The 21,334-nt window shown below is 47.9% G+C and overlaps 1 protein-coding gene across 4 annotated transcripts in view; it reads right to left on the reverse strand.

The window, feature by feature from the left end:
* LOC135383630 (uncharacterized) overlaps nt 1–1,647 on the reverse strand; it is a 99,018-nt gene extending 97,371 nt beyond the window's left edge. For 2 of the 4 annotated variants that reach the window (XR_010419979.1, XM_064613015.1), the window contains exon 1: nt 1,271–1,640. Coding sequence is in view for 2 of the 4 variants with exons in the window: in XM_064613015.1 (XP_064469085.1) it covers nt 1,271–1,397 (127 nt within the window). In the remaining 2 variants the exon portion in view is untranslated. Of the gene's footprint in view, nt 1–1,270 lie in introns of all 4 variants that reach the window. The other 2 variants (XR_010419980.1, XM_064613016.1) reach the window with 2 other exon arrangements.
* Between the last annotated feature and the right edge of the window lie 19,687 nt (nt 1,648–21,334).

Genomic DNA, 21,334 nt, shown 5'->3' on the forward strand with positions numbered 1-21,334 from the left:
ATGGATGGCGTCTTGTGGCATACCACAACATACGCCACGCTGATAGGAATGGCCATTATCGACTTTGACCAATTGTTTTCTCTTAATTTAATACATCATTAAAAGGTTAGGAGGAAGACCACGAATGCCATTGCATTCAAGTCTCCTTAGTAATATATTGTGATTGATGAGACCAAAGATCCACAATGATACCTAATGCAATGATCTTATTATCCAGGTTTATTTGAACTTCTCCAGTATATCTAAGAATGCTAGTTCCGATGATTTTTTTTTTTTTTTTCATGAAACCATACTGGGAAACCAAGGAAAAATGTGGTTTAGTTGATATAGCTTTCTCGACAACTAAGCACAGATAAAGAGATAGAGGATTTGTAACGGATCACCCACCACACTTTTTGAAAAATAGCTCTACTTTGGCGATATTAACTGGCCATGACCCATGCGCGAACAAACAATTCATTAACTTCATTAAAGACTCGGAAAGTAGGTGCCTGTAACGTTGTAGTATTGTAACAAGTATGTTATCCTGCCCAACCGATTGTATTATTTAAGTGATGTATTACACCCTCAATTAAAGGCTGAGTAACTGGAGAAAGAAAAGAAAAACTCGACTGGATTACGTTCAAGGTGTGGTAGCCCATACATATAATCAGTAACGGGGTTGACAAAGTTGGTAAACATGACAAAGTGTTCGTTTGACATTTCTGCTTTGTCGAAACTAGACTTCTAAGAGTCACATAGTGCCGATATCTCGTTCTCCTTTCTTTTTTACAATCCTTCGTAAGGCTTGATTAATTGTATTCCAAAAAATTTTGTTGTCCTCATCACTTTTTGTTGATGCTTTTCGTCACTGCAGGAATTACGCACGTCTATTGCGCCTTGTCTCCCGTTTTAGTGTAAACCAAATGAATGAACGAGTTCACGAAAGCGGTGGGTAGTTGATATCCAAACATCGCGCGTATCTTATCAAGATGATGCTCGAACAACTGATGAAGTGTACGTCCCTTTCTGCTTTAATACTCTCTCCCCAATAAACCTCCTGCTAGTTGTGAGTTACAGCTCTCGTGCGTTCTGCCTTCACTGTTTTGTCTGCTTGCTGCGAACATTTAACGCGCCAACGAGTTTACATCACGCGTCGCAATGCCAGACACACGCATTTACTCGCCGAAGATGGCATTCTGCCTTTGGTAATAAACTTGACGTCGCAGCATGAAGGTAACAAGTACAAACGATGAATGTAGATTTGGCCGTAAGCAGTACTCGTACTCACGTTTTGCCGAGTTTTCACGAAGAGCCACGAACGTAATCAACACGTGGATTACAACACACTTCATCCGTGCAGTGAAGAGGCATCCGATGCCAGAAAGAAAGGGACGCACAGGGAACACGTTGAACATCTCGCGATGCCGCTGGAACCGTGCGACGACACACCATGAACACCGTTTCTGCCTCAGAACACGTGCGTGGATGCTATAAAGGGGTGTGTGTGACAACAAGACGGGCGCGGCCCCAGACCTCGTCGCTGGATGTCGTTGCGCAACGCAGTCTGTAACGGAGGCGAGAGGCAAGAACGTAGCCAGGCAACCGTTTGAGTGTTGCGTCACTTTCCGTAACAGACGGCTCTGTGGTGGTGTAGTTTGTAGTTTCGTTCGGAAAGGCGCGATGTTTCTGTTGATGGAGCCCGCGCAGCTTGAGTCGGCCGCGCAGTGCGCTCCGCGTGTGTGGGAAGGGACGAAAAGAACAACTGCTAGGTGAGTAAAGGCAGGATGCAAGGCAGACTTGTACGCAAGTTAACTATTCTGCTCAACAACAACAAGAAATAAGTAGTGACTATGATTTGGGATCATTCACCACTGGGCAGCAGTACACTCACAGGGGTGGCATTCAATGTAATGCTCCGTAGAGGAAAGCGTGCTAGGCAAACGCAATGCATCTTGGACAGGTCCTGGTCGCACCCCAGTAAACCAGAAATATCTCAGGTACGTCCCACAAAGGTCGCACACGTCGCCGCCACGTCTATGCGACGTTACTTGTACGTCCGCAGTGGGACTTCGAAAAGTGTCTTACTTTCTATATCCCTGGGGCAACTGATAGATGGAAAAAGAAAGGCACAAACCCGCGTTATTTTTCGGAGACATTTAGGACACGTGACCTTTAGTGGCGAGACGTAAGCAAACGGAGAAATATTGTAGGTTTACTGCTTTATCTACCAAGTAACCACATTATAGACGGTAGCTTGAGTTTAAAACACGATATTTGCCTGGGTGGGGTGTAAGGAACATTGGCAGCCATACGCTGACGTCGTTAGCACACTCTCAAGTTAACCGCAAAGATGTTGCCGCCATTGCAAACGTGATACGCCACGATACACTTGAACGTACTCCAACACTTTATATTTCAGTATATGCTCGCTCTGGTATCTCTTGAAATCCGCGTACGCGCGGAGGGGCCAAAAAGGAGCCTGCGTCTGATATGGTGAAAGGAGAAAGCTCATTTAATACCGCGCGGTCTGCATTGATCTTGGATTATGGCCTAAAGTTTACCCCTCCCCAAGTGGGGTGTGCTGCCAAAAGTAGATGCCTTTTTGTTTAATTAGTATGTGCAGCATTCATTTCCTATAGCAATCAATCACTATCAATTTACCCATCATCGCGGAATAAAGTTGTTGTTGTTTCACTATCAATTTCAAATTGATTCAACACAAGAATAGCATGAATTTTAAAATATCCCTGGAACATCCACATATTCAAAATAGATGTCTATGCGACGGTTCTGGGATGTGAAAACAGTAGGAATCTGGCAGTCGCATGGATGTACTTTCTACGTAAACGGGCTCTTTGTGAAGCTCCCATGGATATTCTAACATCCAATTCGCGATATCGCCAGGATGTACCTGGGATGTATATCGTTTGCTGAGACGTCACAGCAAACGTCAAGGCACACGTGACCTTAAAGATGGCGGCGCCCGTGATCGACGGCCAAACCGTTTGTAAACAGGGCGGTTGTTGTTTCTGCGCGACGTTTTGAATGTCTCCCGATCACGGTAATTATTTTATCCGATAATCTTGCAGTAAAACGCGCAGTTTTGCAGATAAGGCCTCGTACTGTTGACGATTTCCAAAGATGTGATGACGACCGCTCGTTAGGACTCACGGAACCGATGCGATGTACATAAACTAAGGAGAAACGGGCTACCATATTGCGGAAGAAGCACCGCATAGTTTACGCTGGCAAAATACGTTCATCGCTTGGCGTTATGACGACGGAAATATGTTTGTAAGCGGCAAAACGGTATGTAAACAAAGTCACATGACCTGAAAATGACGTTTTCTGTGACGGGCGACCAGGACAGGATGGCAGTTTTCCCAAAAGCACCCGCTTGAGGGTAGTTACAACAATGGCGGGTTTGTGTCACCCTTGTGAGTACACTAGCCCATTGCACGCGAAGCATGAGATGGGAGATATTAAAATGAAGTTAAAGTTATATACAAGCACAACCGTTGAGCTGTCCTCCACTGGCTGCGCTACTCAAGTACGTTATCCTTGGTATAAACTTGGTACCCTATAAATAGTTCTTGGAAATAACCTTCTACTTATTTCTTAATTTACTGCCAAGATACCTTCTTTTCTTCCGTTTCTTTCTGGTGAACATGAACATGATGTCTGTTTTGGTTGTCCCCTATATGACTTACATGTGGAAGCATTTATACCCCTGTCACAGGGACTAATTCAGTGTCACTTTCAACGAGTGACACTTGTACTTAGTGTCATTCGTGTGCTGTCACACGACATCTATTAGTGACACTCGGCAGAAAGTGCACTGACCATTTAGTGAGTTCCCCAAACTCACTTCGCTGGGCGGACCAAGCGCTTAACCTCAACAGCAGGCTTTTAGGTACAGGTAAACGTATCGAGGAAAAGCAAGAGGCACTACCAACCATAATATTCTTAAACAAGCATGTTCAACAGCGTGCTTATTTGATTTAAGTACATTGTAACATTGCGCCGGAAGAACATGCAACTATACTCTCGTTGACAGCAAGTGAGGGCTCTTTAGTCTGGCGATCTGGCTGCTGTATTTGCTTTTGGATCTGCTTCTTACTCGTTCTGACTTGTATCGGCTTGTCACGTCACAGATTTTCAGCCAATGTGCTTAGTACTCAAAGAAAAACATTCTTACGACGGAATAGTGGCGCACACCTAAAAAAGTTTTGTCGCCGTTTATACTCACCTATCGTCATTGCCATCAGAGTTTAGTGACACGCATGGCGACTTCGGGTGGTCATTTCATGCCAACACGGCCTGGCGCTCGGAAGTTGCTAGGTGTGCGCCCGCGCTGGATCACGTGACCGTTGCCACCAGAACATAAGTACCAGGGATCTACCGGTTTTAGACACTTGGATCACGGGCATCACGGTCGCTCGTCTTCGGGTTCCGTCGTCTGTTAACCCACGTGAACTTCCACGTGCGAGTCACTGAGGGCCTCGCCACCCTCGCTATACGTATGTGACGTCACCGGTAGTTGGGGAATCCGCTGCCCGATGGCTTCGAGGCCGGGCGAAGAAAGTGCTAGCTGGCAAATTCCTCGTGGTCGGATGGGGCCACCCGAACATGCGAGATCTGGCAAAACTGGCGAGAAACAGCAGAATCTGGCAAAAAAAGCTGCCTCGAAATGACCACCCGAATTCGCCAGTACTTAGCCGTGGAGCAAGCATGTGGTGAAAGTGGCATTCGCTTGGGAGAAGTGATTTCGCGAAAGTGACGCTAAATTTATCAGCGTGTCAGGAGCATTAGCCTCCACTGATCTCTATGGCTGGATCAGGCATAGGGTGCGCCACAGCGTGGTCAACGGCCGACATATTGGTTGGCCCAACGCGTACTGTTCTCTGCCTTTAGTTGAAGCGGGGATGACGGCGGGGAAACTCTCCCTTCTGCCCGAAAGGTCAAATGCAGGGCAACTTTAAGATATGAGTCAATATATTCTGCATTTAAGAGTATTGATAAAGTATTTACAAGAATAAATACCCCCCAAAATTATCTAAATATAATTATAAATATATTTTTCAAGTCTGTATTTAAATACAAAATATAAATACATGTAGTATGTATATTTCAAATAGTATTTTAATTACAATGTATTTAAATACTGTCCATCCCTGTCTGCAGCAGACACTTTTAGGAGGCTTGTTTCGATCATACAGGGCAAACTGTGCGGCTCAAGAGTGATGCTGTGCCTCCAAAATTTGACTTTCCGCAGCTCCTCCTAAAAGTAAACAGGATTGTAACACATTAAAATTTCCTGGGGTACCTGTGGAGTTGTGTAGCAGTTCTAAATGTGGTAGTTGATCCAACGAGCTCAGTACAAGTCTTCAGAAGCTAAACATCAGCCAACATACATATGACTGAACTCTATGCACCAAAATTTATAGTACAAAATAATTTACATTCCTTGCTAGACTACGTGTCATCTCTTGCAAGGCTCATTAAAATGAAAGAAACAGCTTCATAGCAAAATTTTGTTATATTGAGGTTCCACAATTTCTCAATTTTAGTTAGTGGACATTACAACAGCTCTGAAGTTGTGCATCTCGTAAAATGAGGTTTGAATAGGCTCGGCACAAAGTCACAGAGAATCATACCACACTTCTTTTTTTCTTTCTTTTTTGCGAACTCGATCACATTACACTTGCTAAGCGGAACTGACACACCACTGCTTTTATGGTTCCTCGCAATGTAATTTTACATTAACTACCTAGACCTGCAAAGTCAGGTCCATGATTTGACTATTCAAGACAGTCGAAGGCTAAGTTCAGGTTCCTGTGGCGTAATATTCGGACTTGTAGAATACTAGCTCGTTAGGTGTTTCTCATGCACTGCAAAAAAAGAAGAAAAGTAATAGTAATGAATGAAAAGTAATAATAATCTCTAGGTTTTTACTGCAGCGCCCACTGACCTCCATCATGACCTCCACGAGCTCATGTTCGAGTACTATCCAGAAGAAAACCACGTTATTCGATTCATGGAAGTGATATAGCTAACTGCTATGGCAAGATTCGACTTTACCACCTTGCAAAGGAGCACAGCAGCACAGGAGAACATGAATGACAGACCAGACTACAAAAGAAGCTCTCAAGAATCATAATATTCAACAATCAATGAGGATGACTCATGGCCGCAGAAGTCGTGTGTTTCAATATTAATCTTTAATTTGCACATGTCAGGTTCGCACTGAAGGTACTGTGCCGTTTTATCCAATGTCATCTCGATATCACTTTAAGCAATACGAAGCGAAATATGCCAATTTGTTCCACTTTTCTTTTAGTTTCTGAGGTAGGGTGGAAGTAAATAAACTGCTGTGTTAAACTCGTAAAGTCATGTGTGTGCATGCTCTTCGCGTTGCTCACAGTGCTTCGGATTTCTGTAACGAACTGCGCTGACAGCTGAACAACTCCAGCGCACTCTTAGAACTTAACGCGATAATGGAAAACGCCAAACAAGAACCATAAAATAACGAATGAATACCACGGACCACCGGAAACCCACACTATAACAAACGAAAACCACGCGAAACACCACAGAACCACACCAAGAAACGGAATTACCTTACAATAGCAAACAGTGCAAACCCTTTCTGACCAAACGATGGTGGTGGTGGCATGCAGTCAAAGGGCTCGCCGTTGTAGGCCTCACAGAGGTGGGCAACGTCACGACTAACGCCCTGGGGGAATGTGCGTCCTGGACCGACTTCTAAGGGAACTGTTCCGATATATATCTGAAAGCGTATGAGGAAAACCAAGGAAAAACCCCAGACAGCACAGCCGGCACCGGGATTCGAACCCGGGTACCTCCCAGTAAGAATCAATTTTATAGGTTGACATTCACCGAATTTCTTCACGTGTATGCTTCCCGTGTACGACACTAACGACCCCATATCCGGAGTACAGGCAGCGGAGACGAAAAGGAAGGTTATTACCATTAAAACCTACAGGAACACCGCTGAAGCACGATTCGAATACATCAGCACATTGACTCCCAAGAAAGATGTGTGCTAATCAGCAATGAGGAGCGTTTAATGCACAACAAATGCTCCAAATCAAATCGCTCCTATGCGAACAACCTGCGCCATTAGGCCCACCAACATGCCTGCCGGGTGCCGCACCTCTATCCCACGAGCCCCTCTCCTATGCGCTATCCAGCCTTTATACATAGAGATCAGTGATTAGCCTCCGCTATTCCGAGGCTCGTAGCAATGATTTATCCAGAGCCATTGCACCGTGGCGATAATAACAGATACAACGAAGGCGCAGAGTTGTCGCAAAGTCGCAACTTTCAACCAAGTTTACTGACGAACTGAAGGAACACACAGGCTCCCCTATTGGTTTTCCTCCCATCAATCACCCCCTATCCAAACCAAACGGAGCTATTGATAAGCGCAGAGTGTTTATACCCGTCAGGGCGGCTGCCCATCGACACACGTCTCGCGCGAGGCTTATCGTAGCAGTCTCAACCACGTGTGTCAAATGTACGTCATGTGACCTAATCACTTTTGTTGAACCGGAAGCTGGCTCGAACATGGCAGCAACAACAACAACAGCAACAATAAATGATGACGATGAGATGAGGTGTTTCACCGCAGTGGTGTGGTACCCTACCCCATTGCACGTGGAACATTATGTGAAGATGATGAAGGAAGGATGAAAACATGGCGTGCCAAATATGACCTACTCATATCCCGTTTTTTTTCCTTACCCCTATGCTCGCGCAACCTCTCATTAATGCAGCCCTCGGTTTCTGAAGTATATACTCCCAGAAGCCAATGGAATAGAATACACAAGCCATTCCACGCACTCAACATACTGCTTTCTATGTTTAACACCACACAAAGGAGAGCGCCCACTTTTTTAACCTTCATAAGCGAAGATTCTAACATACAGTTCAGCGAAGGTATTAAGCCCGCACCCCGTACCTATTACCGACCTTCATATAAGGTCGGCTAGGCTGATGCCGTCTTGCTATACAAAAAAAGAAAAACTCAAAATAAACAAAAAAAGAGAAAGAAAGAAAGAAAGAAAGAAAAGGAAAAGTGAGGAAAAAAATAAAGAAAAACAGTTAGTGCAGTACAGGCAAGACATGGCACAAGAAAGCCCAGTCAGATTGCAGACGCAAGGCCCGAGCCTTGCAGGAAGCGGAGCAGGGCTGTGGTGATGCCCACTGGGTAGGCCGAGGGACGGGGCCAAGGTGGTGGGTCAAAGAATGTACTAATGGGGTAACCACGTTTTTAGGTTCCGTCCCACAATTACCCTCAACCGTCGATCGCTTACTTAACAGCTTCCTAACGGCGCCCCTGATACAGCTCGAGGGCTAACCAGCCTCACCAGTCGCTGCCATTGCCGTTCTACACGCTCAAATACGCCGTGTGGACAACGTTTTATCAACGGCCGCGTTTTATTAACGTGGCACCCCAAGTCATCCTTTATCATCCTGGAATCGTTGGAACTGAACGCGAGGGCAGACTTACTCGACGTCCTGGCGAAAGCCCGGCAAACCCGCCCGGAAGCACGGGAAATACTCAAGTCCAGATGCCGTAAGCATCCGTCTGTGGGGAACTCTGTGGTAAACGACAAACGATATGTGTTTCGCTTGTTACGATTAAGCTTCACGGCGAGACATCTGTTAGTGCACTGACAGCGACCTTGACGGGTAAAGACTTTGCGATTCTCAACAGCTCTCCTTGGTTCGGTTAGAAAGGTTCGATTGATGAGATGGAAGGAACCAATGCGGTGGAGCCTGTGTGACGGCGGTGATGTGATCAAGAAAAAATGGGGATGGGGAGCCTGCCTTATGCCTGCTGGTAAGCGTTACCATCATCATTTTGATATTCCTATTGACCCGATCAGTTACGTTTGCTAGAGGGTGATAGGGGGACGTTTTCTTATGTCCGATACTCAATGCCGACCAGGTATCGACACACACCTTACTTGTAAAATACGAGGCGCTATCCGTGATAAGCTGGTCCGGGAATCCAAACCGCGAAAAGACATCCAGCAGTCGATCCCAGATCCGAGCTGATACCAACTTCAGCGTGGGATAGGGTTCAGCCCACTTCGTGAAGCGATCTGTATTGACTAACTGATATTGGTTACCTCGGGGACTTCTGGGGTATAGCCCCATTACGTCACATGCGACTATCTGCCATGGCTCCTGACTGACAATCGGTTGCAGCAATCCTGGCGGCTGTCCGCCCCTAGGTTTCGACTTCTGACACACTGGACAGCTGCGAGTAAACCGCAAAACATCCTGTCTCATGCCTGGCCACGTCGCGATACGACATAACTCAGAATGAGTCTTGCTGCCGCTATCGTTACCTGCCAAAGCAGAGTCATTAAAATATCTGAGGAACACAACAACAACAACATAAATGAATGGATGATCTGAGGAACAACTTACATAGCTTCCGTGGTACTACGATCCTGAAAGGGTTGCCACCCACCTCCTCGTCGTCCGCCTGAGGGATGCACCTCACCAGAAGGCCTCTTCAGCTGATAGGAGTCGAACAACGTCTCCGGCGTTCGCTGGGCCCATAGTCTCCAACCGTCTTACTACACGCTGACAGAGTCCGTCCGTCCTCTCGGCTTCCAAAATGCCCTCCCGGCTGACGATGTGTCCCCACGCCAGCTCTCTGTCCTACACTCTAAGAAAAAAAAAAGGAGTAATTTTACTCTTTTGGGGGACTAAATGCATTTCCAAAAAAATAGTCCCTTTCGGGAGTAATTGCACGGGAGTAAATGAATGTTATGTAGTGGAGACTACATGTCATGATCTGTGGTAAGAGTCCGAGGTACATAATTCGTGTGCATGCATGAAAATACTTTGAATCAAACCGTCAACCGTGATATATCGAGTGATATAAAACCTTGCGACATACATAGGGCACAATTTGCGAAGAAAGAAACGCTAACTGTTTCTTACTCTGAGTGGGTGGAAAATTGCTAAGGTGGCTGAGTTATACAATTGACCAAGAACACATATTTACGTAGACTGTTGCATTCGGAAGACCATTTGCGCAGTTCAGCAACAATTTGCAGTTCTGGAGAGTAAATGTCGGGGTTAGGGGACTATAATGGGTGGTAATTGCATTCTAAGGAACTAGAAGCTGGAATTACTCCCCATTTTACTCCTTTTTTTTTTCTTAGAGTGTACCTTGGCTAAAAGCACCTGTGTGGTAACGACGTCCTCCAGGGGCAGAGGTCCTCGAGACAGCGCATCTGCCACCTTATTAGAGGTCCCTGTAAAGTGTGAACTTGCTGTGCGACAGAAGGGCTCGTTATTTTGTATTTTTACTTCTGCCCGCGCTTTCATAGAAAACGACTGGCCACTTTGAGGATTTGCCGTCGTCCCTCCCAAACATGTGGTCTGGAAACAGTGACCAGATTCTGGTGCCAAAACACAGAGGACCGGGTTTCTGTGAGGAGTGCTTCGCACGTGTCCGTATAGCGGACGACAGGGGGTCATAAATTGTGGGGTCGAAGACGTTTGGTCAGACGAGCTAACTGTTATGCGAGGGTTGTTGTTTTGTTCTATTTTGCTGAGTGTGTAACCCGAGTCGCGTGAAAGGAAGGCATATGGGGGGACGAAAAACAACGCAGAGAGCGGGGAAGTTCGGGGAAAATAGAGGGACTTAGCCTGCGGACTCCGTAGCAAACGGACTTCCTCGGAGGCTCGGAGTGACTTTGCCATATGATGTAAATCTTGTCCGCTTAAAATCCATTGCTCTAAATAAACCTGTTACCAAGCATTGAAGATTGTCTGCTGTCGAGTACCTGCAATTCAACGGTCATCATCAAAGACAACTGGCCAGCCACGGGGATTAAAGAGAGAAGAAAAGAATAACCTTTACTGTCCCCCTCTGATATTCGATTGAAAAGTCGTACCGTGACAACGTCAGGCTCCAACGTGCAAGTCTTCCGGCGGGATTTTTCAATCTACTCAGGCGAGAGTGCCTGATGGTCAGTCTGGATTGCAAATTCCACACCATCCAGATACATGTCGAACTTATTCAGTGCAAACATGATACCTAGGCACTCTTTCTCGGTCACGGTGTAATTTCGTTCTGGTGACGTCAGCGTGCGGCTGGCAAATGCCACGGGCCGAAGTTCACCTTCGTGCTGTTGTAACAACACCGCACCCAGTCCATAATCGCTCGCGCCTGTCTGCACTACAAATAGGCGATTCAGATCTGGGAGATACAGACAGGTGATCTGCGCTATTGCTTTCGTCAGGACGGAGAATGCATTCTCCTCTGCTTCCCCCCATGACCAGCGCGCACCTTTCCGCAATTGCCAGGTTAATGGCTGCGTCATGTCCGAACACTGCGGTATGAATTGCCTATAAAATCCGATGATACCAACGAAGCGCTACAAGCTCATTACATCCTGCGGGCGAGGGTAGTCTACGATAGCCTTCAGCTTGTCCTCGCTCGGCCTGACCGTGCCGGACTCCACCGACCCCTGCAGGTCGATGCGGTTAGTCGCGCCAACTGCATCTTTCGAGGATTGACCATCAACCCAGCAGCTTGTTTGCGTCCCAAGAGCACTTTCAGATGTGCAAGGTGTTCCTGGAATGAACGCGAAAAAATTACTACGTCATCCATATAAGCCATGGTGAAGTTGTACTTCGCATCGCCGAGCACCTCGTCCATCATTCGCTGGAAACTAGCCGGGGAATTGGACAGTCCGAAGGGAAGCCGGACGAAGTCAAACAGTCCCATATGACAGGTAAATGCTGTTGTTTTTTTTTTTTCAACGTCATCAAGTGCTATCTGTATCTGCAGGAATCCTCGACTGCAGTCCAAGATTGTAAACACATGGGCTGCTCCCAACATGTAGTACAGGATCGAGTCAATATAGGGAAATTGATAGGAATCTCTCACCGTTACTTCGTTCAGCCGGCGGTAATCCACGCACAACCTTGCTGTTCCGTCCTTCTTCGGAGGGAGTATAATCGGAAAAGCCCACGGGCTGCGTAAGGCCCTCATAGCGCCCGTCTCCATCATTTCGTTTAGCGCAGCATCGAGCAACTTGCGCTTGTGGACGCTAAGCGACCGCGGGTTGCATCTCTAAGGCCTTGCGTTACCGGTTTCTATACCGTGTCCCAAGACATCGGTAAAACCTGTTTTTTTTTTTCGTAAACATCCGGGAAAAGGGTAGGAATGCTTGTTCCAGTATTTCTCGTTGTCCCGAGGTACATGGAAATCCTCGCAGACCCTCGTCGAAGGCAACAGTTGCAACTACAGGCGTTCGGCATTCTGTTTCGTGATGCTCTCCAACGGGCAATGATGGTTAAGGGCCGCGAAGTGCTCCAGCGGCTTGCTGCTTCGGTTCATCGCTGTTGTCAGTCGGTTCCCGGTTTCGCTGTGGGCGGCCGTCCTGGGTTTCCTCACCAGTCCGGCGTTGGTACGCACCAGGGGCTGTCCGCTCCAGGAATGGGTAGAAGGTACTGCTGCATGCATGCTGGTAGCCTCCGCAACGTAGGTCTAGGACGAGTCCCATCCTGCTAATGAAATCGCGTCCCAGGATCATTGCTCCTGCCAGTCCAGGAAGGTAAACGCGGACAACGCTGTGTAGGGAAGACGGAGGACGAGGTCAAGGTATCCCTGCGAGACATAGAAGGCCGCCGCTGATGATTCATTCGCTACCGACCCATCAGTATATATGGCGCGGCTCTGTGGATAGGCCGAACTGAGATGCCCGAGCACGAGCTGCCGGGCTACTGGCACAGGCATATGGCCACATCGCCATGACGCGTGTCCTGATGGAGGCCGGGAATACTGGCACGACCTCCGGTCTGGCAAGCGTCCACGTCGCAGGGGCGTGCAAGGGCACGGAGAACTGTGCAGGGACAGATCGTTTGACGCGAACCAGAGCACGACCGAAGTCAGAGGCCGGGCAGTCTAAGGTTCTAAGTCTTCGTAAGGTTCTAACTAAGCGCTAACTAAGTCTTCGCTAATTAAATTTAGCGAAGACTTAGTTAGCGCTAATTAAACTACTTTTTAATTATTTCAACTCGCAAATTATCCAAGCAAATGTAGCATTTTTCTGCATGAATTCAGAAGCCTATCGCCATAGCACACTATTCCAGACAATATCACGGAGTTTTTCACAATACGTATGTCGTTTGACATACTCAAATCTGTTACTGGGCGAAGCGCGATCACTGATATTTACGTTTGTGGAACTGTTGGCTCTGTCCAAGTACCCCCCCCCCCCCCCTGGTGTGCAAGAAGAAAACAAACCACGCCGCAATCAAACCTTTCTCGCTTGTCTACGTGTCTGTCTTCAGTCGCCAGCCACTGATAAATGACGTGTTGCGCAACAAGGCCGTTGATCGGAAAACTCTATCGATGTCGTATGCAATAAAATTCTGTCGTTCTTTCCACTTCGTCGTGATAAAAGAAGAGTTCCGCAAGGGCAATCCCAATGAATACAACTGAGAGATGCTCGCATGTTTTCTGTGGTGGGTAGTCCTCTTGGACTACCCTAGTCCCAGAGCAAAAGGGTTAGCACACCCCTCTCTCTCCTGTGCAAACATCATATCTCCCCTCCCTGGGTGCACCGAGCCGCCACTTCAGAGCAGGCTGACCGCACGTTCCCCCTACATCACCGCCCCCCCCCCCACACACACACAAGCGCAGATTTCGCCGAGCATACTTCGCCCTGCAACGGATTTTGAACTGTTAAATTTTTGTTCAAATCTTGTGGAAACGACGAACTTCATTTTTACCCCATTTTACAATACCAAATCCCCCCAAAAACAGAAGCGCCATTTTTAGAATACTACACGAACTACTTCGCTACATCGTACATTGTGTCCGGATGATGCTGGCAACCTGGGGACCACGCGAACTGTGTCGGACTGAAGCCCTACCGCATTTGAGGCAGTATATTACGGAACACGAATTGTAATGTTCCCTTTTCCTTCTCGCGGCAAATGTATACAAATCGGGCTAGGCCCTTCTGTTCGAAACATTTTCCGAATTTACAAAAATATGCGCTGTCTGTCAGGGGCGGATTTAAGGGTCTGTCATGTGGGGGCGGTCTTAAGGAGACTTCGTGCTTTGCGGCACAGCATCATCATGGACATAGGGGTTTTACATAGGGAACACAGCCGTATGGGGGGGGGCGGTCGCCCCCCTCGCCTTAAATCCGCCCCTACTGTCTGTGCACCTTTCTGATTCTTGACAAAATATCCAGCGCAGTGTAACCGTGGCAGGGAACGCAGGTGCTCCAATAACATAAAAACCAGTGAGAGAAAAAGTGGGTGTCATTCGGTCGTCTACAACCGGATGTTTATGTAGTACAGTCGCTACGTACTACACAACCATGTCAGTGACTCCGTTCGGCGACTGAGTTATTTGGGCACATTTTGTTTGAGTCAAGTGACGTGACTGCGACACCCGCTTGAACGTGATCCGGCGATATATGAGAACCCGAACGAAGGTCGGGAGCGCGATAACCGTTCAGCCTATGTGGAGTTCTCCATACTGTTTTAAAATCCTATCGATTGTTCGTATAGATATAGATAATCGTATAGAATATTTTTGTGACTCATCTAATCAGGCACCAATGCAGATAATCGTATAGTTGTAATGGTAATTGTTCAAGTTTCCCTCAAATATATATTGACCTGCAGATTTCAGTCGTTGCTGCTCGTAGCAGTATTTTACAGAGATTTTCTGTTTATGCCTTTCCAACGCAAGACGATTCCTTAGATGAGGAAAGGCATTCCTTTTCTCAAGGTCGTGGCCATACTGGTTCTTTGGGAGCGGCGTTTTCTCGTTTTTCCAGACAGGGAACTTCTCTCAACATCCGTCGTCTGCTCTTGTCATGTATTCCGTCGAATAACAGTCAAGCTACGCCACTATTTCGCGCGGGATTTTCGTAACCGTGGTGAGTGGTCCAGGAGAACTAAAATGTCACTATAGTTGTAAAATTGACAGGAACTGACGCGACCGTCCCTTTGAGATATTTATTTTTCAACATTTTATTTTTGACTGGTTTATGTCAACGTCGCCCGGGAAAAACAACGCAAAACCGATCATTCTCTTGAATAACACAAGTAGTAGGGACCTATTACGCACAACGACATCCTTTTTCTAATCCAAGATGGCCGATTCTAATCCAATTCTAAGCCAAAATCCAATTCTAAGCCAAAATCCAGTTCTAAGCCAACACAATCCGCTTGTAATCCAACACAAGCCAAATCCAGAGCCAATCTGATTAGCCGCCATTAGCTCCGCCCACTTCACGTTGATTGGCCCATGCTAAGCCTACTGATCTTTGATTGGCTGACCGTAGCTCCGCTCCTTTATGCTAATTAGTTGGCTGGGCTCCGCCCAGTTCACGCTGAATGGCCCGTGCTAAGCCTTGACTGATCATTGATTGGTTGACTGTAGCTCCGCCCCTTTATGCTAATTACTCGGCTCTCTATTACACGCAACGACGTCCTTTTTTCTAATCCAATTCTAGGAATTCCTGTTCTAATCCAATTCTAAGCCAAAATTCACTTTTAAGCCAACAAATCCAGTTCTAAGCCAATCCAATCCAGTTGGAATCCAACACAAGCCAAATCCAAAGCCATCTGATTGGTCGCCATTAGCTCCGCCCACTTCACGTTGATTGGCCACCACGCTAAGCCCACAGATCACTGATTGGTTGACCATAGCTCTGCTCCTTTATGCTAATTAGCCGGCTCGGCTCCACCCACTTCACGTTGATTGGCCACCACGCCACTGATTGGCTGACCGTAGCTCCGCTCCTTTATGCTAATTAGTTGGCTGGGCTCCACCCAGTTAACGTTGAATGGCCCATGCTAAGCCCACTGATCATTGATTGGTTGACTGTAGCTCCGCCCCTTTATGCTAATTACTCGGCTCTTCACGCTGATTGGTGCACGCGTATGGCTGAGCACGCCCCCGTTATGCTAATTAACCGGCTCCGCTGATTGGTCCATTCTAAGCCTACTGATCACTCTCCCAGCCCCCCCATCTGATTGGCGGCCGCCGCCCGCCGCTGAAACACACCGCTGCGGCCTCAAACTTACCCGGGCTAGCGGGTGGCCGCCAGATGGTGCGCGGATCGCTCGGCGGTGGCTTCAGATGGTTCTAACCTATCTCAGATAGCTCTACGAGAACAAACAGACAGGGGAAAAATACCTTTCAACGTTTATTGAGTACATGTTTGAGGAAAAGCATGGCAGTCTTGGAGAGGTTGATTCCCTTGATGCTGGGCATGGTTCCACGGAAGTGATGGATCATGTAGACGTCTCCGGGACAGCGGCTGAGAAAAATTTCGTCCTCTGTGAGTTGGCACTTCCGCATGCACTGGATATCTTCGTAGCTGTCGCTCACGTCCAGCGAGTGAAGGCACGTACGCAACGATCCAGTAGCGTTCCTGTCCAGGTTAATGCCGGACCGCATAGGTACCACGTGCCACTCCCTGATGGCCAAGATGTCGCCGGGGCATTCGTGCGCGTACGTGTGCTTATCCTTCTCCAGCTTGATGCTCGCCGTACAGTTGCCGGCGTCCAGCGCAAGTGCGCACGAGACGAGCGAGAAGAGAACAAGGTGCCACATCCTTCCAGTGACGCAGGTCAAATGACGCTACTCCTACTCATCCTCTGCATTATCTGTGCGGTGGGGGAGAGAATGCCTAGTGAAATCCCGCTATCTACGTCATCCACTCGAGCTTACCATATTCGCAGCTTCCATACGGGTAGGAGTCTACGTCATTGTAGAGGTATCGTTTGTCGTCGTACGCCATCAGACTTCTTTTTACATTTCTGATGGTGTACATGCACTGTTTCTTTCCCACTATTGACACCTGTTCGTTCGATACGCTAGCGTGCTTGAATAGGGTATCGCGGTACGTATCATGGAGGAGGTGTTTGTGCACAATGTTCTTTTTGACCCCTTTAGCTCTTGCAATTTGTTTTCCCCCAGCTAATTTGATGGAATACATTTTGGCTTTCAGGCATATTACTTCCTCGATGGGTACGCTACCCGTTTCACTTTTGAATGCGCCAAGCCTACCGCGATTCCTCACGCTGTACAGTGGATGATCACGATCGAAGGAAGACAAGTCTAAATGGTCGTCGGCGATCGCACGTAACTGATCTTCGTAGTCCTTGCAGAATAGGCCGAGGATCAGAGAATCCGTGTCAAAGTAGCAGGTAATCACCGGACAAGTGAGCTTGCTCAGCAGGGTTTCATAATAGAACGAGTACATGGTTAACTTACTCAGTTCTAAAATCGTGAAGCCAATCTGCAGGGGGAAATCGCATCGCACTTTTCTCTTGCGCATTTCGTACATGACACAATCAGGGGACAAAATTTCCATTCCCGCGCATTCCGCCCGACTCCCGAGGCGACTCGCCGTCTCCTCATCGAAGGCTACTCGAATGTCCCGCATATTAAATTTATTTAGCAACGTACGCCCGAAGACCGCATTATTTGAGATTTTATAGAAATTTTTCTCGAACGTCGTGCTCGAGGCGACGCGTCTGGCAACATTGTCCTCGATGTAGGGACGCAGGAATGGTGCCTGACGAAATTTTAGAATTCTGTGAATTTTTGTCACCCGCATGCCCAGTCTACAATAGAGCGCGAGTAGCGCGTAATGAACAACATACTCGACCTTGTCCTTGCACGTGAGAAGCAGCTTTTTGCTGTTCGCCGGCTCATACATTAACTCTTCGAGGAGCCCCCGCTGAAATGGTGAGAGCCATTCCTTCGGGACGACCGCCTTCTCGGGAGCCAGGGGGAAGTACCGCGTCAGCGCGTGGATAGATTTTGGATACTCCAAGTCGCACACGTACACGTATCCCACGTCCGAGTCCGTGGGGTGACGCATAAAATCGACGGAGCTAAAATCCTCGACTCATTCGAAATCGCCGATGGGGAGGTGCTTTATCATACTGAATCCGTAAAGATTGTTGCAATCTATGTACGATATGTACACCTCCTCTTTATCGGTATCGTAGCCACTGCACAGCGGATTGTTAGCCCGTAAATGACGTCTGCTCGCCTGACAGAGCCCGCCTCTAACACCCGATTCGATGGTCCGGTACATGTCCTCGTCGATGATCAGTTCCAATTTTGCCCGCGTGTAATTTAGAGCGCACTGCCACGAATAGGATGCCAGAGAAACGCAATGAAGCAATTCCAAACCGCGCGCGTCGTAGCACAGGCGTCGGAAGTGCTGCATTACGTCAGCATGTAACAGGGCATCCGTTTTCAGGTACAATGCATTATAATCCCTCAGATTCGAGCATCCAAAACGTTCAAATACGTGCAGCGCGTACTGATAGTCTTCGTCGCTTATATCCTCCCCTGTCAGATCGTTTCGGAAGGCGGATTTTGCCGGCAGAGCCAATTCGTCGTAGACCGCGAACGAGCTAACGTGGCTGTACGGGAATACACCTTTACGAAGCAAAATTTCGTAGTCGTCTCCAAATACCTGCTTCAGGCATTGGAACGCCTCTGCGCCCCCCATGGATTTGACGGTTTCCACGAGCTCTCCCAACGACGAATTTAGGTACTGCATGGTGTCTCTGAATAGGAAGGTGCCAATTTCGAACGATCGGATTTTTTCCATGGAACTGGCCACGATGAAGGGAGCTCGCTTCCACCTGAGAAGGTGAAATTCCCGCAGCAGCCCGGCCAAATCGTAGGCCAGATTGTGCACCATGATGGGCAGTTTTTCCCGCGTCGTGCACGCCACGTTACAGGGGTTGCACAGCGTCGCGATGTAATTTGTCTCGCCGGCAGTACAACGCTTGGAATGGTCGTGGTGCCGGACACGGGGTAGATCTTGCGCGAACTCCCGCCCGCAGTACGCGCAGTGGGTGGCGGCTCTGTGCCGTGCTCGTTGCTCATCATTCAGCACCATTTCCGCGGGGCAGGCGTTCAGGGTGATCATCTCGTCCCGCATTTCCATCAAAGCTCTGACGCACTGCATCGCGGAATCTTCACCGTGGTGCGTCCTGATGCGCATCACCTTGGAGTCGTGAGTGCGCACGAGCACAGCGCAGAAGCTCGACCTGCATGCTGTGACGTGACGCTGCATGCCAACACCACTGGGCGCGAGTACGCTCTCCGTGTCCAACGCGACGACGTAGTTGTACTGCTGCTTGTACTGTATTTTAGTAAATTCTACAAAGTTTTTGCCCGGTTCGCAAAATTCCAATATGATTTCGTTTACGTCCGCGCACAGGCGACGATGTTTCGCCATGCTCTCTTCCTTCAGGAAAGAGCGCGTGCAACGCTCGCACACGAAACGGTTACTTCTGGTCGTCAACAAGCGTTCGAGGGACTTGATTCCAAAAAAAATGTTCATCTACAGCCAATAAGTGAATTTTCTTTTCATACTCGAGTTTTGGAGGTCGCGACACGTGCACTCCCTGATCGACGTACTCGTATACGTACACGGATATCCTGTTTTTGTCTTCGAATTCGTCCAGATCGGAGTACGAAACGGGGAAGCGACTAGGCCACCAGTACTCCGCTGCGTAGTTTTCACATTTTTTCCACGAATTCCTTTCCTGCGGGTGCAGGAGGGCAAGCGTATTGTATTTAAAACACTCACCCTCCTTACGTGCTGGTAAATGAATATTCGTTAGCACGTTCCTGCGCTTAGCCAAATGATCGGGAAGTGTCCCATTGCATCCGAATTTTTTCGTTTTCACCGCGGAAATACATATTTGAACATTTTGGACGTCGGCGGACACGAACCCACTCCCTTCCCGCTGATAATTTTCGACGCGCCCCGTGGACTCCTGAATCGCGTCCATCAGGGTATTCGCGACGGCTCCGTCGCTGTGGACTTCGCGAGCAAACGCCATAAAGTGGGCTATGTGCGCGGTTATCTCCCCCGAGTTTCCTTTACCATTAAAACATCGGAACAAATGCAAAACCTAAAGGGTATTCTTTGCGCTCTCAATATGGCGAGCATATCGTGAAAGTGACTCATTAAATATTGTCGCAAATCCTCTACTCCCTGATCGTGAACAGATGCCAATAGCGTGAATCTTTTGACGATACCTCTAAATGCGGCGTCAGTCTGGAAGAAGGGCAGGAAGGATGTATCCACGTCGGGGTGCGATCGCATCACGTGAGCAGACAGTGTAGGAGGTGCGCCGTCCCGAGAATCGTCGTCGTCCGATTCATCCTCGATATCGTGAGGATCAAAAAAGCAGAACACACACCGAGGCACTGAAAATAAACGCGCATCAGTAAGAAACGTGCAACAAGTAAAGGAGGGAATAACTTACTTGTGAAGCGAGTGAAAGCAGACTGTTCCCCCCCTGAGGCGATCGCGCGGCTTATAAACCGGCATCCACGCTACATGCGCCAACACGTCGGGGCTCGCTTGTTTCCACGCGGTCGTAAATCATGTGGCACCTCGAGGATGAGGCCGCGTTGGGGCCATCTGTTTAATATCAGAACGCGCGCAACCGCAATGGTGAGCTTTCACCGGCGAAGAAAATGTTGCGTCAAGGTAATGTAAATAGGTCTTCTCCAAGAAATTGGGTCACCTTGAGTCGGTTGCATGTTCCAACACGTTGGGGCCGCCTGTTTTATATCAAAATGCGCTTCATGGCCAAAATGAGTTTATACTATAGAACGGTGAGCTTTGTTTTATTCTCGGGGAAGTTGCGTCAAGGTAATGTAACGAGAAATTGGGTCACCTTGAGACAAGCCCCAACACGACGGTGCCATCTGTTTAATATCAAAAACGCACTTCCACCCATCCTGGCGAGCCCCAGCGAAAAAAATGTTGCGTCAAGGTGATGTAAATAGGCGAGAAACTGGGTCACCTCGTAAATCATGTTTTCCGAGGCCACACGTATTAAAACCAAAAGTAAACTGTTGTGCTTGATGAGACAAGTCTATCTGAAGGAAAATATCCCTATGAGCCCACCCGCTCATTGCCGAAACAAGCACCAAAAACAAAGGGTTCGCTTATGCAGTTTCCAAATGTCCTTCGCGCGCGCATCATATATCACATGCTGTTCCCGTGTGATTGTGTAAACAGAATCGCACCACCCTTGCGCTCCTCCGGGGGTGCTTTATATAAAAGTCGCGATATATACAACTCATTTGAGGTCTGTGAAGCCGTCGGTCGACTCCTCGTGAAGCGCACAACGAGAAAGGTATGTTTCACTATTGTCTTCAAGATGAGGAAAGTTAGGTAATAGTCGTCCTCATTTTCAGTTCATTTGGCGTGCGTAGAAACTTGCACTGAGAGATATGTCATCTATTGTCGAGAAGCTGGATAAA

The sequence above is a fragment of the Ornithodoros turicata genome, chromosome 2, assembly GCF_037126465.1.
Source record: "Ornithodoros turicata isolate Travis chromosome 2, ASM3712646v1, whole genome shotgun sequence".
Classification (NCBI taxonomy): Eukaryota; Metazoa; Arthropoda; class Arachnida; order Ixodida; family Argasidae; genus Ornithodoros; species Ornithodoros turicata.